Source organism: Kogia breviceps, chromosome 8 (genome assembly GCF_026419965.1).
Source record: "Kogia breviceps isolate mKogBre1 chromosome 8, mKogBre1 haplotype 1, whole genome shotgun sequence".
In the NCBI taxonomy this organism is placed as follows: domain Eukaryota; kingdom Metazoa; phylum Chordata; class Mammalia; order Artiodactyla; family Physeteridae; genus Kogia; species Kogia breviceps.
This window is the reverse complement of record NC_081317.1, coordinates 3,954,408-3,970,728: the sequence shown is the minus strand read 5'-3', so window position 1 is coordinate 3,970,728 and position 16,321 is coordinate 3,954,408. Positions and strand designations below refer to the sequence as shown.

At 53.9% G+C, this 16,321-nt stretch overlaps 1 protein-coding gene across 1 annotated transcript in view; it reads left to right on the top strand.

Moving 5' to 3' along the window:
- Nucleotides 1–11,265, top strand: part of CFAP77 (cilia and flagella associated protein 77) — a 134,807-nt gene extending 123,542 nt beyond the window's left edge. Inside the window, exon 6 of the mRNA XM_059071488.2 lies at nucleotides 11,143–11,265. Within this exon, the coding sequence (XP_058927471.1) occupies nucleotides 11,143–11,265 (123 nt within the window). The remainder of the gene's footprint in view (nucleotides 1–11,142) is intronic.
- Nucleotides 11,266–16,321: the final 5,056 nt, after the last annotated feature.

The window sequence follows — 16,321 nt, the reverse complement described above, 5'->3', positions numbered from 1 at the left end:
CATCCTAGATGAGGATTTAATGTTTTTAAAAAAGCAGAACCGATTTTTTTTTTTAAGTGGCACGTATTATTGTCCCCTGTGCGATGACTATGGGAGCACGTGTTAGCCTTTATTCGGCTCCTGCACCCACGCCAAACGGGGGCCGCTATAAATAACAAGACTCCAGGGAGTCCACGCTGGCTGCTCCATCTCCCCCCTTTGTTCCCTGTGTTCTCCCCTCCCTCTAACCTACCCACTGGTCTTCCCGGGTGAGGGTGCCCCGAGGTTGCCTGAAGAGGGAGAGAGACCGTTAAGGGCAGGTGAACGCATGGATGTCTTCTCCCAGGGGTTCTGAGTCTTTGTTCCTCCTTGTTACCGTGGGAGACTCTGCTTTGATCCTCTTAGAGCAAATACATGGCACCCTCTCCCTTCCACGCCCGTGGCAGGTCTTGCTAATCAATCACCGCACACTTTTTCATGAGCCTAGATTCAGCCTGAGACTATTTTACGACAGAACGTGGGCATCAGCCACCATCACGGGAAGTGCAGCCTACTTGCCACCCCTGCCTTAGAGGGGCCATTTAAATAAACTGCTAAGGATCCTAAAAGTCCTTGCCTTTTTATGCTACATCGAGATTTTTATGTAAAAGGAAATAAAATATAATCCACCAAAGGAAAACAGATACAATGGACTTCATCAAAATGAAAACCTTCGGTGCTTCAAATGATGCTATCAAGAGAGCGAAAAGACAACCCCCAGAAGAGGAGAAAATCTTTGCAAATCAAATATCCCATAAGGGACTTGCATCTATGAGTATAAATATTACGCTTACAACTCAGTCGTGAAAAGATAACCCACATTTTTAGACGGTCAAAGGACATGAAGAGGTGTCTCTCCGAAGAAGATATACTCAAATCATCAATACACCCATGGGAGACGCCCAAAGTCATCAGTCATCAGGAGGACGGAAGTCAAAACCTCAGTGACATACTGCTTCGTACCCAAGAACCAGGGTGGCTGTAATAAAAAAAAGACAATAACAAGTGTCTGCAAGGACACGGAAATCGGAACACTAGTACATTGCTGGAGAGGATTTAAAAATTGTGCAGCCACTTTGGGAAACTCTGTGACAGTTCCCCAAAAGGCTAGACACAGAGTTTCCATGTGACCCAGCAATTCTGCTCTTAGGTGTATGCTCCAGAGAAATGAAAACACACATCCATGCAAACCCCTGTACATGAATGTCCCTAGCATCCTTGTTCATAGTAGCCATACAGGGGAGATAACCCAAACGTCCATCAACTGATGAATACGGGTAAACAAAATGCGGTAGACCGTACACTAGAATATTACTCCGCAATAAAGAGGAATTAGATAGTGAAACATACTACGGCATGGATGGACCCTGAGGATGTGTTATGTTGAGTGAAAGAAGCCAGTCACCCAAGACCATGCACTGTATGATTCCATCCTTAGGAAATGTCCAGAACAGGCAAATCCATAGAGATAAAAAGTAGAATAATTGTTACCAGGGGCCAGGAGGAGGGAAAATGGGGAGTGATTCCAAAGGGTACAAGGTTTCTTTGGGGGATTATGAAAATATTTTAAACTTAGATTATGCGGGTGGTTACACAACCCTATGAATATACTGAGAATCATTGATTTATGCACCTTTTTGTTTGGAAGAAAATTTGTTTCTTTTTCTTTTTTTAAAATTTTAACTTAATTTTTATTTTATATTGGAGTACACTTGATTTACAATGTTCTGTTCGTTTCGGATGTGCAGCAAAGATTTATACACTTTAAAAGGGTGAATTTTATCTCAGCAGAGCTGTTTCAAAAAAAAAAAAAAAACTTGAAGAAAAAATAGCCCAGCTGAGCCAGAGGAGTACCCATCGCCCAGGTTCTGTCTTTGGAGTCTTGAACAGGGTGATGATTGGGCACCGAGAAATAGCCTCAGAAGGTGAGGGAGGGTCTCATATGTCCCCAGCCTCCCCAATGAGCTATTATGAGTCTCGCTTACCTGCCGCCTGTTAAACCTAGACACTGAAGAAGCAGAGGTGGGCACCAACCTGGAGTTTCTTGGAAAAGTCAAACACCCCGCCTCGGTATTACCCTCTTATTTATCTACCAGCACCTGGCAAAAGCTGATTCATTGTCCAATTCTGATCTCAGCTGCTGCTGACTAGCCTTAGCCAATCCTTGGGAATGATCTAGAGATATTGTTTGGCTTCTGGAAATAGCAAGACGATTCTTACGTTCAAAGACATGCATGACTCGCTTTTCTTCTGCCGCAGTAAAAGCCCCAAGAACTCCACAGTCAGTGGAGCAGAAACCTTGTTCCCAGGTCCAGCTTTGCCGCCTGGTAGCGGGGTCCCCTTGAGCCAGTGTGTCAGCCATCCTGAGAATGAGTTTCCTCTCTCGTCAAGTGAGGGTGGTACCCCCAGCCCTCACCTGGGGGCCGTCACTCTCCCCCCTTCACCTGACGCGGTCCCCCGAGGTCCCACGTTAGACCTTGTGGGCAGGCAGGATGTTTGTTTTTCTAAGCCCGGGTTTGGATGTTCTTTGAAAACACAGCATGTGTCATCAGGGCGGGTCAGGCCCTGTGTCCTTGCTCCACATCTATTTTTGGACCACAGAGAAATAGGAACCGGTAGCAGAATAACAGTTTAGGGGACCAGATGTCTCAGGAGAGACTGTCACCCTCGTTAATTACTTACACGACAGACCTGCTACATCAGAGCCCGGGACCCACCGTGCCCGCCGACATCCTGCATGGATTTGTGTTCTACGGGGCCTCTGACCTCCAGCTGCCCGAGCTTGGCAGAAATTACTGACCTGGGACTGATCCATAATTTTCAAGTACCTCTCGTTAGAGGAGACAGCCCCTCAATCATTTAAAGCAAAATCTCTCCCAGTCACCTGAGCAGTTGTCACTTAAAAAAATCTAAACTAAAATCTCTATAGCTGTCATTTTTTTTTTTTTTTTTTTTTAGCTCTTTGGGAGATTTTTTTTTTTTTTTTTTAAATCTGGCTATTTTTTCCTCAGATCCTACCTTTTTGCCTTCTCGGACCCCAGACTTGGCACTGGGGGGCTTGGTGTCCAGTTGGGGCACCACCGTGAGACTCATGAGAGAGGTCTGCATAGCAGCTGGCCCGGCTGCCCCTTTTAGGAGGATGTGTCGGGGAGATCGTGGGAAAGCTGCTCAGTTTGTGAACCTGACTGGTGGGTGGGTTCCTCCCGCTGGGGGGCACAAGCCAAAGTCACACACCACTGGTGGTGACACTCCTTTTGGCAGCAAAACTCCGGATTCAAATGGAATCGGGGCCTCCCTGGTGGCGCAGTGGTTGAGAATCCGCCTGCCGATGCAGGGGACACGGGTTCGAGCCCTGGTCCCGGAGGATCCCACATGCCGCGGAGCAACCAGGCCCGTGAGCCACAACTACTGAGCCTGCGCGTCTGGACCCTGTGCTCCGCAACAAGAGAGGCCGCGACAGCGAGAGGCCCGCGCACCGCGATGAAGAGTGGCCCCCGCTCGCCGCAACTAGAGAAAGCCTGTGCACAGCAGCAAAGACCCAACACAGCCAAAAATCAATCAATTAATTAATTAATTTTTAAAAAAATGTAATCAAACACAAATCTCCAACAAACAGCTCTCGTAAAACAGAGGAACTGTTTCTAAATTGCAGGTGTGTGGAGGGAGAGACCCCTGGCCCTGTGTCACTTCTCCAAAACGCAGTTTGAAAATCACCTCTTGTGTGTTCATCTTAAAAAGAGAAAAAGGCAAACGCTCCCTCACAGATAAAACCGAGGCACCCCCTGCTTCTCTGTTCTCACCCCCTCCCTCCCAGAGGCGGTGCCAGGCGTGACTTCCGGGCACGTTCTTTCCTCTCATTTCTTTCCGTTGAACTAGATTCGTGCACAGGCCTGAACGACACAGGGGATCGTTTTGTAGCTTGTACGTCTCTCATGTAAATGGCATCGTACTTATGTTCCAGCTGTAAATGAAACTTTTTTCCATGCGACATTGTGGTTTTGGTTCAGCTGGACCTAGAGCAGCAGAACTTTTATTACCAATCTGATGGGTGAGAAATGTATCTCTTGCTTTGTTCCCTGATTACATACTTCAGGTTGAGCCTCTTTCCCCGTGTTTGCTGGCCTTCAGATTTCCCCTCCGTGACCTGCCCTGTTCATCCCTTCTGCCTGTTTTTTCTCGTCATCGTGGGACTGCAGCAGCACTTTCACCCTCACCTCATCTCCAACTGGACTTCCCTGGCAGTCTAGTGGTTATGACTCAGTGCTTCCACTGCAGGGGGTGAGGGTTCAATCCCCGGTCGGGGAACTAAGATCCCACACAGCCAAAAAAAAAAAAAAAAATAGCACAACTATAAGCGAATAATTAGTTGTGTGATCGTATTTTTATTACTAGTTTCCTGGCTCTATGACAGTAGAGGCTTTCTAAATCCTCCCTGAATCAGGGTACCTAGTGTAGAGTCTGGCACACAGTGGGTACTCAATAAGTATTCAATAAGTGAAATAATGAGCACATAGATGAAAGGGCAAGGGTCACATCTTATCCCCTAACCCAGATCACATGGGCACCTTCTCTAGAGAGGCACCAGTTTATTCCAAGTAGCAATTTTCTGTCAAAAGTGGATCAGACTTTTCAAACGAGCATAAAAACTCAACAAATACCAAGAGGTCTGATTCACGCAGATCACTTTGGCACCAAAGAAATTAAATTAGGAATCGGCCACAGACGTAACTAACAAAATTGCCTGGAAATTTAAAACCATATTTATAAATAACTTCAGGACCAAAGAAGAAATCCAAACAGAAATTTGATAGAGATTAGATGAAAAGAGCACCGAACAAAAATAAAGGTAACTCAAAACTTGTGAGATGAGATAAAAGAAAATGTAGAGGGAAACACAGTTGCCAATGCTATGTTGTATAAATGTTAATACTAGAGGGAAAAAAAAGAAAGATTAAAAGGTAATTATAGCTAAGCAGACAACTCTAGATGCTAGAAAAAGAACAACAGAGAAACTTCAAAGGAGGAAACCATGAAGTCAAGAGCAAAATTAATGAAATGTCAAAGGCACAATTAAGGGTATCCATCAGATGAAAAGTTGGCTCGTTTTAAGTGGATCAGAAAAGCGCCGATGCTTTCAAATGAGTAAGGAAATGGGATCCACGAATCTAGGTCCCCTGGGGCCGAGTGGGGCCCACGGTGGGCAGGGCGTGGACTCAGGAAGAGGCGATGGAAGCGGCTGCCAGTGTCAGCTCCGCCCAGGACCACGGAGGCCCCGGGAGAATCGCTTCCCACCTCCGGGTCTTGGGTTTTCCATCAGTATCATGGGAGAGTTGGGTTCAGTGATCTCCGAGGTCTCTTCCAACCCCAGGTTTCTGGGGATCTTTCATCCCAGTCTGGTTGCAGAGAGGCAGAGGGTGTTATCCAGGGAGGGGATTACGCTCTGAGGACCAGCGTTGAATGCAAATCTTTTCTAAGATCTGCCAGTTGCCCGCCTCCTCCCTTTCCTCATCTTTGTCCCCCAGTCACGCGGATTGGCTTCCATTACCTCCCATCTGCCCAAATTTGCTCAGGGTTTGGGCTGTTCCCTCCCACCTAGGACATTTTTGCCTTCCTCCTCCCCTGGATAGCTCTCTCATCCTCTCTAGAGAGAACTTCCTGCCCGCCCCCCCCAGATGGGGTCAGAATTCCCCAGTCCACGGTCCTGTTAAATCGCCGTTAAACAATTGCACGCCTAGTATATTCAGCGGCCACCTCCCAGGCCATCTTGCAGGGTCCACGTGGGTCTGCCTTATTCACCAGTGTACCCCCAGGGTGTACTGTGCGGTGCGGACACCCGGTCTGCACTTATCTGGGCAATGGATTGAGATGCTCCCCCTTCAAATAGCACCAGCACCTTCGCCAACCCGCGCGTCCTCCTCCCAGGGCTGCTGGTGGGCCGGTGGCGCTCGCCTCTTATTTACCTGCATTGACCTGAGAGCGACTCAGCTCCATTCAGCAGAGCTGTCTCCTGCCAAAGCCGTTACAATTTCTTAGCTCCAGGCGGAGACAGACCGCAGATGGCTTAATTTAGAAGCATCTCAGAAGGAATTCTTTGCTCCACAGCTCTTCATCCTCTGACTCCGGGGGTCCACAGGGTCGTGACCACAAGCGCTTGAGGCCTGACTCGTAATTAGGACCCTCATCTCTGGCTGAGCCGCTGTTTCAGGAGGAGAGAGCGTGCGTGCGTGCGTGCGTGCGTGCGTGCCTGCGGGATGGGAGCCACACCGTTCCCAGCAGTGACTTTCACTTGTCTCATTTCCTGAGCATTTATTAAGAGAGTGGAAATTATCGGTAAAGATCTGGGGCCAGGAGTCCCACGGCTCTGGGTCTCTGAGACCTGGGGCAAGTGACTTAACCTTTTGCGGCCCCTGTTTCCCCATCTGTAAAACGGAGACAACATCTGGATACTGTGAGGCTAGTGTGAAATAAGTGCACTGCACCTGACAGACCGCAGGTCTGTTACTGTCACAGCCTGGGGGTCCCAGACACCAGCCTCCGGAACAGACGCTGCAGAGGGGGCGCCTGCTCCTTGGCTTTCTGAAAGCTGGAACGCCCCTCTCCGTGGGCTCCCATGTTCTGCTTGGGGCTCTGGGGATTTCATGGGTACAGAATAGGCCCCCTTTCCCTTCTCTTTCTAAAGAACAATCTCATGAGGGCAGGGGGGAAGCCTTTGCTTGAGTTAGCTCTCGGGAGAGTCCATCAGACCCAGCAACTAAGCATCCCCTTCGGTTTTCACCTCCAGACTCACACGCGACCCCTCTTCTCCTTCTGCTGAGGCCGTTTCCCCTGCCGTACCTCCCTTCCACCTGCCTCACCCCAATCCTTCCAGGCCCACCTGGCCTGAGAAGCCTTCCCTGACCACCTGAGGCCAGGTGACTTCTGCCCTCCTCCTTCCTTCACTCTCTCATTCGTTCATTCACTCATTTGTTCACTCTCCCAACTTTGTTTCAACACTCCCTGAAAGCCAGGCCCCATGTCAGGCACCGGGCGTCCTCAGGGAACAGGGCAGGTGCAGACCCCACCTCTTAGGGCTCTGGGGCTGGACACTCACCTAAGCTCCCCTGGATCCACCCCAGGGATGACTTAACTCCGCAAGAGTCCAGCAGGAACGGGACTCCAGCGACATCGGAGACCACATACGACACGCTGGCCTCCCCCACGCCGGCCCAGTGCTGCTGAGCACATAGTAGGTGTCAGAATGTGTGTGGTCAGTCACTGGGGTGGACCTCCTACGCCCAAAACACCCCTTTGGAAAACCAGGGGAAAATGGAACCGGGAGTGCCAAAGTACAAAGGGTGTGGCGCTTTGCCGTGCCCGGCACACGGGTGCTTAACAAACACTGGTTTAGATGGATGGATGAATGACTATTTCTTCCTTGACCAAGTTTCTAACTAAAAGGAGATTTTGCAAAAAAGAAATTTCCTAGGGTTCTCTTTTATTTGTGTGCTGGTTTTAGCCTGATTACCTCTAAGCTGAGCAGGCCCTGCGGCCTGGGTCCTTCACCTACTCGGGAGATGAGAGTGAGTTCTGAGCCTGATGCCATCAGCACCAAATCAACACCACCCACCACCCACCATCCACCATCAGCATCACCCACCATCCATACCACCCAACACCACCCACCACCCAGCATTGCTGCATGCTGAACGACTCAGGGGATGCCTTGAGGGGCTGCATTTGTTTCCCCGAGGCTGCCATGCCAAACTACCAAACACACTGTGGTTTAAAGAATAGAAACGTATTCTCCAACAGCTCTGGTGGCCAGAACTCCAAAATCAAGGTGTCTGCAGGGTCACACTGCCACTGAAGGCTCCGGGGGAGAAGGAGGCTTTCTTGCCTTTTCCAGCTACTGGGGGCTCCTGGCATGCCCAAGCTCTGTGGCTGCAGCACTCCAATCTACGGCTCCGTCTTCAGGTGGACTGCTCCTCTGTCTGTGTCCTCTGTCTCTCACAGGGACGCTTGTCATTGGATTTAGAGCCCACCTGAATATTCGGGCTATTCTCATCACAAGATCCTTAATTACGTCTATAGAGACCCCTTTTTACAAATAAGGTCACGTTCACAGGTTCCGGGGTTAGAATGTGGATGTATCTTTTCGGGGGGAGGTCACCATTCAACCCTTTACAAGAGCCACAGAGGGACGTGTAGAGTTGCAGAGATGTGGACTTGCAGAGCTCTGCTTCCCTCTTAAGAACGACTGGTGGCCGGGCCCTAGGGACAGAGCCATTGCCACTCTGACTGCTACAGGTGACCTCGGGGCTCTAGGAGGCCCAGGCGACCGGCCATCCGGATCAGCCGGGGTGCCCGGGAGCCCTTCCCGAGCGTCTCCAGCTGCCTTCTGGGAAGCACGGGTGTCAGAAAACTCATGTCTCTGTGTAAAAATTCCCATCCCTTGCTGGAGGGGATGCAAGGCGAACCTTGGAAAAGGCCTTCTGTTTATGGCTCCTTTCCTCCTGCACAGTGTATTGGAACTTCTCTCTTCTCAATAACTTCTGTGAGGCCACTTGGCAATTTTCCTGAAAACTGGAGATTGAGCTGAGAACAAGCTCGTGGTGGGATTGATTGAAATGAGCTGACACCAGGCATTGAGCCTGGGTCTGGGTGGGGCTTCGGGGACGGTAGGAAGTGCCTGCCGGGGAGGGGGGCGGGGGGGTGCTCAGAGCTTTGGGATTGAGCTCAGGCCCTTCCCCGGGTGACAGGAGTCCGGGATGATCCTGACGTATATCCCAGAAACCCGAAACCTGAGGCCGGAGCTGGGATGGCTCCCAGAAACGCCGCCACACTTGCAAAGGGTCCATGAATCTCCTGTGCTCTTTGTACGTTAGGACTTGTGGGTACTTATTTTCCCAGAGGAGATGGTCATGGCTTTCTGCAGGGTCTCCAGAGTCTCCACACCCCCCAGAGAGTGAAGGATGCAGTTTTATGTCCCAGAAGAACTAACCCAATCTACTTACCACCATTTGATTGTTTGTTTGTTTGTTTTGCTGTACGCGGGCCTCTCACTGCTGTGGCCTCTCCCGTTGCGGAGCACAGGCTCCGGACGCGCAGGCGCAGCGGCCATGGCTCACGGGCCCAGCCGCTCCGGGCACGTGGGATCTTCCCGGACCGGGGCACGAACCCGCGTCCCCTGCATCGGCAGGCGGATTCTCAACCACTGCGCCACCAGGGAAGCCCACCATTTGATTTTTTTTATGGGTCTCTAATAAGCATTTGCAGCCCCCAACCCCCTTTTCACCCCATGAGTGAGGTGCAGGGAGTCCCCCCACTCCCCTGACACAGCAGGAGTGGCAGCCAAGGCAGAATATTCTAGAAGGAATCTAGAACTTAGTGCCCAGGAGTTAGTGAGTGGGGGGTGGGTGCTAAAGCAGATTTTCTCTGCCACTGATTCCCTCTGGGGCCCACCCTGGACCAAACTCTGCTCCGGGCCTCAGTTTCCTCACCTGTAAAATGAACACGGTCAAGTTGGATTCTGTCGTGCCCTCCTGTGACCTGACGTACCTGCTCTCCCCTGACGGCAAGCATGGCCCCCCGGACCCGAGGTTTGGGTCTCACTGACCCTAAGCCGTGGCCCAGACCTTGGACTGAGGGGGTCTAATGGGGTCCGGAGGGAGTCAGCGGATGCAGGACCCAGGGAACCAGGAGGCCGCGTCAGCTCTGCACCTGCGCCTGCTGCTGTCAGGATGCCCCCTTGGGCCACAAGCTCTAGCTAAGGGCCAAGGCCTCCCCCCAGGCCCCTGTGCTCCCCCGATGAGGGCCCGAGTGCGGGACGCCGAGCACAGAGCCGTTCCTCCCGGCCTTCCCTCTACTGCCTTGTAATACCTTATCCTCTCCCAGGTTTTCTTTTCTCTCACCTTTCCTCACGGGAAGGCTGCCCGCAGCTCTGTGGTCTCAGTGAGCCCCGCGCCCCGTGGTGGCGAGGGCACCCCCTGCCTGCTCCTTCACCACAGCCGGTGGCCGTCCTGGCCGTGGCTCCCGCCTTATCTTGAAGTCACGGCAGAGCCTTCAGCTGCTCCGTGGTCCCTCACCTGGGCCACCATGCCGCCTGGTGGGCTTGAGCTGCGGGGCGCCCCAAGGCCGGCGCGCACGGGGCCCCCTTAGCCTGGGAAAGCCCTGCTCATCCTGCGAGCCTCCCCTCGCTCCCCAGAGAGGCCCCCGGCTCCGGGGAGGGTTTAACCCACCTACCTGCGCTCACTGACGCCCGCGTCACTGCACCGATTCTCAGGAAGCAGCTGCGTAACCATCGCCCACGTCTGCGCCCCCTCCCCCCGGGAACAGTGCATCCCTCGCACGCACGGCGGTACCCCCGTGCCTGGCACAGAGCTGTGTGGCCTGAACGAGTGAGTGAATGAATGAATGAACACGTGAACGGATGCATAAATAAACAAGCAAGCCTGAACCCTTTCTACCCCGGGCCTCCCTTAGTTATCCTAGAAGGGAAGTGCCATTTTACGGGAATTCTCTGGCATCTGGAGGTGGTGTAACAGACCCAGGAGACAGGAGAGGTTCCCACTCACCACCGGTTCTTGAGAGGCAAGCGCAGGCCAAAATACTGATTGCATGACATTTTAACGACAGAGGCCCCCCCGCTCCTTGGATCTGGCTCTGGTTCCGGCGCAACTGAGTGTCGGCCCCTGGAGTGCCGGGTGGCCTCAGATGGTCCTGCGGTGCCGGAGCGCCACGCCAACCGTGCCAGGAAGCCCCCCTGGGAGAGGGCGGCTTGTTTGGGGTTTTAATGGTGGAGAATCGGCACGTAAAGGATGAGGCTGGCCGTGAGGTCCCACCACACGGGGACCCCAGTCCTCGGCGGGTGATATTTATCACGCATACGTCGTCCCGGCAACGAGCTGGACCAGAGGAGAAACAAGGGCACCGGGCAGCCCTGCTCTCGCACCCCTGTCCCATGTCACCCCTCACTTGACCCCGCAGCGCCAGCACAGCACTTTCCCTTCACTTCTTTCCCTCTGACAGCGATTTTTATTATTCCTCGAAGATGGAAGTAGGGGGCGGGCCAGGGGAGGAAGGGGAGCCCCCAGGCCGAGCCCCCGAGCACTCATGCGCCCTGACCCGCTCTCCCTCTGTCCACAGGTGGGCCCCCACCTCGATACCTTCCCCACCGAGGCCCATCGCCAGAGAGCCTTCAAAGCCCACCGGGAAGAGTGTGCCGTGCGCCAGGGAGCCCTGCGGATGGGCAACTACACCCACCCCTAAGGCCTTCTTGACACAGTAGGAAGTTCTCTGAGGGACTCACCTCTCTTGCCCAACTAACATAAGACAGTCCCCCGCCGTTCTGCAGGTTCTGCCTTGGCCAGGACCTCAGATTCAGGTCTTCGTTTGATCGTTTTGGGTAAGAGCCCCCTCCTTAGATTTAGCCACACTCGCTTCCCTTAGCCCCAGTGACCCTGCACTTAGGAACCGCCCTCCTCCTGCAGGCCCCCCAGCCTCTCTTCTCAAGCCCTCACCTGATAAGAGAAACCCAAAGTCCAAGGCAGATTTCAGACTCCAGACCAAGGGGCGATTCTGAGGCTCTGCCCTCAAGTGTTAAGAACAACCCATGTATTTGCTGCAGAAAGTGCGACAGCACCATGCTTTGAAAGCCCTCGTTTTATATTCCAAACATGAGTTTTAAGTGCTCCTTTGGGGATTCCTGATCTCTCTCCATGGCAGTACCATCTCTCTGGGACCTTTGAGGGCAGGAAGCGCCCACGTTCCTTACTCAGAGCGGCCCTCACCTCCTCAGTGTGGGGGCCCAGATGGGCTCCTCCACCGGCACTGACCTTGGAAGGTCACCCCGCCCCCTCCCGAAAGAGAGAGACTTCCGGGGCTGAAAGCACCCAGGCTGGGGCACTTTGCACCTCAATCTTTCTGCAGGTCCTTTGGCTTCTCCCCACAAATGAGATGCTGATCTATTTTAAATTAAAAGCGCTCTTTGTCATCCTCCTCCTGTGCCTTTATTTGAAAGCTGGTAAACCTCTGAGAAGTGTGAGAACGAACCTCAGACTCTTTACGGGAGACGAGCTCCAAGACATCTCAACAGCCCCTGTGCAAAGTGCATCGCTGACCTTCAACCCGGATCTCTCCCTAGAATGCCACCCTCATTTACCCAGCTGCTCCCCGGACGTCTCCACTCAGGCGCCGGGCATTCACCTCAAACCAACACAGCCGAGACAGAACTCCCGACTGTTTTCCGCCAAACTCGCTTCTCCCTCCATGTTTCCCAACTCATACTTGAGGCCGCCCAGATGCTGAAGACGAAAAGCTTCACGACTCTGTTTCCTTCATGCTCTCATCCAATCCATCAACAAGCCCATCGATGTTGCTTCCCAAAACACCCTGACTCACCCCGTCTCTCCGAGCCCCCATCATCTCTCTGGGGAGCTGCAGCAGGCTCCTGGACCTCCGTCCCGTTCCTGCCCTCCATTCCTTCTGCACAGCTCGCCACCAGCCCACCCCTTCTTGTCATTTAGATCTTAGCTCAGGAGCCAAGTCCCCCACTCAGGGAGTTCCCTGGCGGCCTAGTGGTTAGGATTCCAGGCTTTCACTGCCATGGCCTGGGTTCAACCCCCGGTCGGGGAACTGAGACCCCGCAAGCCGCGCGGTGTGGCCGAAAAAGAAAAAGACTCAAAGGGCCTTCCCTGGAGTAACCCTCAGTTAAACCCACACCAGCCTCTTTTATTCTCGGCAAAGCACTGAGCCCTCGTTGGTTGCCCGTCTCCTCTTCTAGAAGGGAAGTGGCACGGGATCAGGGGTCTAAGGGCCCAGGGCCCAGACCTAAGGGCCTGTGGAAGGACCCGATCTGCTGTGGCTCCTGAACCGCAGGCTCAGTGCCTGGCGGGGACCATCCATCAGCCCAGGCCGGGAGACACGCCGAGTCTGGTGACTACAGATCGGAGTGAGTTTCTTTCTTTTTTTTTCTCTGTACGCGGGCCTCTCACTGTCGTGGCCTCTCCCGCTGCGGAGCGCAGGCTCCGGACGCGCAGGCTCAGCGGCCACGGCTCACGGGCCCAGCCGCTCCGCGGCACGTGGGATCCTCCCGGACCGGGGCACGAACCCGCGTCCCCTGCATCGGCAGGCAGACTCCCAACCGCTGCGCCCCCAGGGAAGCCCTGAGTGAGTTTCTTGAGCAGCTTCCCCATTCCCAACACACACACTCACTGCAGCTCCTTAGAAGCTAATTCCATAAAAATGCCACACACGCTACCAACCCCCTCAGGAATCTGGTTCAGTGGGGGGGCCTTGACAGACCCCACCCCATCCTAAGGGCCTAAAATTCCCCTCCCACCCCACGAACCAGACAAGCCTCCCTACTGGCCTTTGCTAAAGCCACCCTGCAGCCTTCTGACCCCTGCACCCGGGGGGGAGCGACCCCGGTGAGGGAGCAGGGCCGAGCCTGAAGGGCCCTGCCGCTGAGCCGGCGGCCATTCAAGGCCATGAAAGCCAGCTGCACTGAGTAATTTCTGTGGGACCCCGAGGAAGTGTCCTAACTGCTCCGTGCCTCATCTGTGAAACGGGACCCTCACACACCACGGGAGTTTTCATCAAGTGAAATTAGATAATGATTACATTCAAGAATGTGTGTGAGGTGATCAGCACGGGATCTGGCACTTTTTTTTTTTTTTTTTTTTTTTTTTTGCGGTACGCGGGCCGCTCACTGTTGTGGCCTCTCCCGTTGCGGAGCACAGGCTCCGGACGCGCAGGCTCAGCGGCCATGGCTCACGGGCCCAGCCGCTCCGCGGCACGTGGGATCCTCCCGGACCGGGGCACGAACCCGCGTCCCCTGCATCGGCAGGCGGACTCTCAACCACTCGCGCCACCAGGGAAGCCCGGGATCTGGCACTTTTAAGCAACAGATGAATGCGAATTATTCTTTTCTTCTCATGAATGACGCACACACTGCAAAGGGACAGCCGGAACTCCGTGACGGACCAAGGGCAGGGGGCAGGAGGCTCAAAGCCTTGTGTCCAGACGCGTCAAGAAAGTCAAGCTATTTGGAACCGAACCCACTCTTTCCTTCTGAAACCCCCAGTGGAAAGGGCGGGGGTTACACATCAGGACACGGAATTTCCCGAAGGACCTGAAGTTCAGCTCTATCCACAGAAGAGTGAGCGGTTCTGCTCCGGCACTGGCTACGCGCGGCTCAGTGGTGCCTCCAGGCCTGTTTTTGCAAGGATCGGGCCAAGGGGGAGAATACGGACTTGGCCGGAAAAAGCTCCGGGAAATCTCTTTTGTCTACCCAGTGACTTCTTGCCTCAGAAGCAGGCAGACCGCGTGCTGTGGGACTCGAGGGGGCCGTGACAGACGCCCTGGGAACACACCTCCATCCTCTCCTGGGGTCCCCCCGGCCTCCGTGTACTCCCGGGCCGCGCTGGGGTGGCTCGCAGCGCATTTCCGCAGCTCCTTGTCCTGCAGCGCCACGCTCTGGCAAGTCTGAGTATGAGGCCGAGGAGGTGCCTGGCCCTGCCGTCCTGGCCTCCTTCCCTCCCCCAGCTGGGTCCTTCCCTCCTCGTTAATTATTTGTGCCTCCACAAAGCCCCAGGTCCGATTCTGGTCTGATTCCGCCTTCTCGGGTGTCCTGTCACATCGGCCAAACGCCCGTCCTGGCTCACACTGACCCTGGCTGGGGGGGGGTCTCCCGGCACAGCTGACCCGGGGTAGAGTCCCCAAAGGCTCCAGCCTGCAGGGGCCTTAGGGACCATCTGCTAACCTCCCTCCACCACCTTCGTCCCCACCTCACAGATGGAAAAGAGATGTCAAAGGAGGCCCGAGTCCACCCAATAAGCCGGCCCCAGGCCAGTGACTGGTCCACTATGCGTTCCAGAGCCTGTCCCTCCAAACCACTCCTCAATTAAAGATGGGCGGAAATGGGCGGGAGGGCTTAGCTTTCCATCCCAAGTCGTCCTAATCACGTGCCGACAAATGCCACGTGAGCACGGCTGGCTGTCGCCAGAGGTACGGCCTTGAGCCCCTGTTTTGGTTCATTTCCCTGCTGGTTGGCATTTGGGAACATTCTACCTCCCGGTCGGGTTTCTTGGCCAAACCCCACCAGAGATTTAACCAAACAAAGAGGCCCCCGTGTACTGTCCTCACGAACCACAAGGAGGCAGCTGGTCTGGACCCTCAGCCGCTCCGCTTGACACTCTCAGAAGTTCCCCTGGAGGGGGAGGAAGGCATCGCCCGTGTTGCCACGCACCTGGCAGGCGTGGGGCCCAAGCCCGGGCCTGGGGTGTTGAGGCGGAGCCTTTGGAAACAGGACTCACCAAGCTGGGAGGGGCTTGAGGACATGTCTAGTCCTTCCGGAGAAGACAGAGGGATGCAGTGACTTAGCAGCCAAACTAGGACTAGAGCAGACCTCTTGGCCGGCAGGTCCCGCTTTCTTTTCATGCTTTTTTTTTGTGGCCACAAGCCGGGATCTTAGTTCCCCGGCCAGAGATTGAAGCCGGGCCACGGCAGTGAAAGCACGGACTCCGAATCACTAAACAACCAGGGAACTCCCAATTTCCAGAGTTTTACACTAGAGCCTGGACCTCATTGGTTCCCTCCTTGCCGCATACTCCCACTCTGATATAACCAGATAACTGACAATTTTCTCAGCCAGGAGAAAGGTGAGGGGGCTCTGGAGTCTCACACCATGCAGGATTTTTATCAGGGATGGTAGCAATGAGCCAATGGCGATTGATGTCTGATCTCGGCCTGGCAGGGGGCTTCTAGAAGCCGGAAGAGAAAGCACTGCTCATAGGCCACAAATCCAAATCCAGTCCTGGGAGGTCCCTGGGTCCAGTTAGAGATGGCTTGGCTTTTTGGCTCACTCATCCAAGCTCCCCAACTAGCGATGGCTTAGAACCACAGATCTGGGGGTCTAGGGCAAGCACACATGCGTGACAGCAAGCAGACCAGAAGCACGGGCGCCAATGTGGGCCTGCATGGCATGGGTCGCACGGGTCTGTGTTTCCAATCAGAAACATCCTCTGGCATTTATCCTTCTTGACCAAAACAGTCTTTCTGCTGCATTTCTTTTTACTTGGGAAACCCTTTGATGCTTGAAATCATCATTAAAAGAAAAAAAAAAACAACTAGGTTGGCTTTTTAAACAGGCTCCTAGAACTGAATGAAGGCAGATATAAACTTGAATTCACAAATGGGAAATAATCTCTGAAGGGGAATTTAGGTTGATGGACGCTGCTGCACTCTGTGAGATGCATGCGTGCACGCCCATCCTGTCACACCCCCCGCGACATCGCCAGCATCTAGCACAGGGAACACTGCAGGA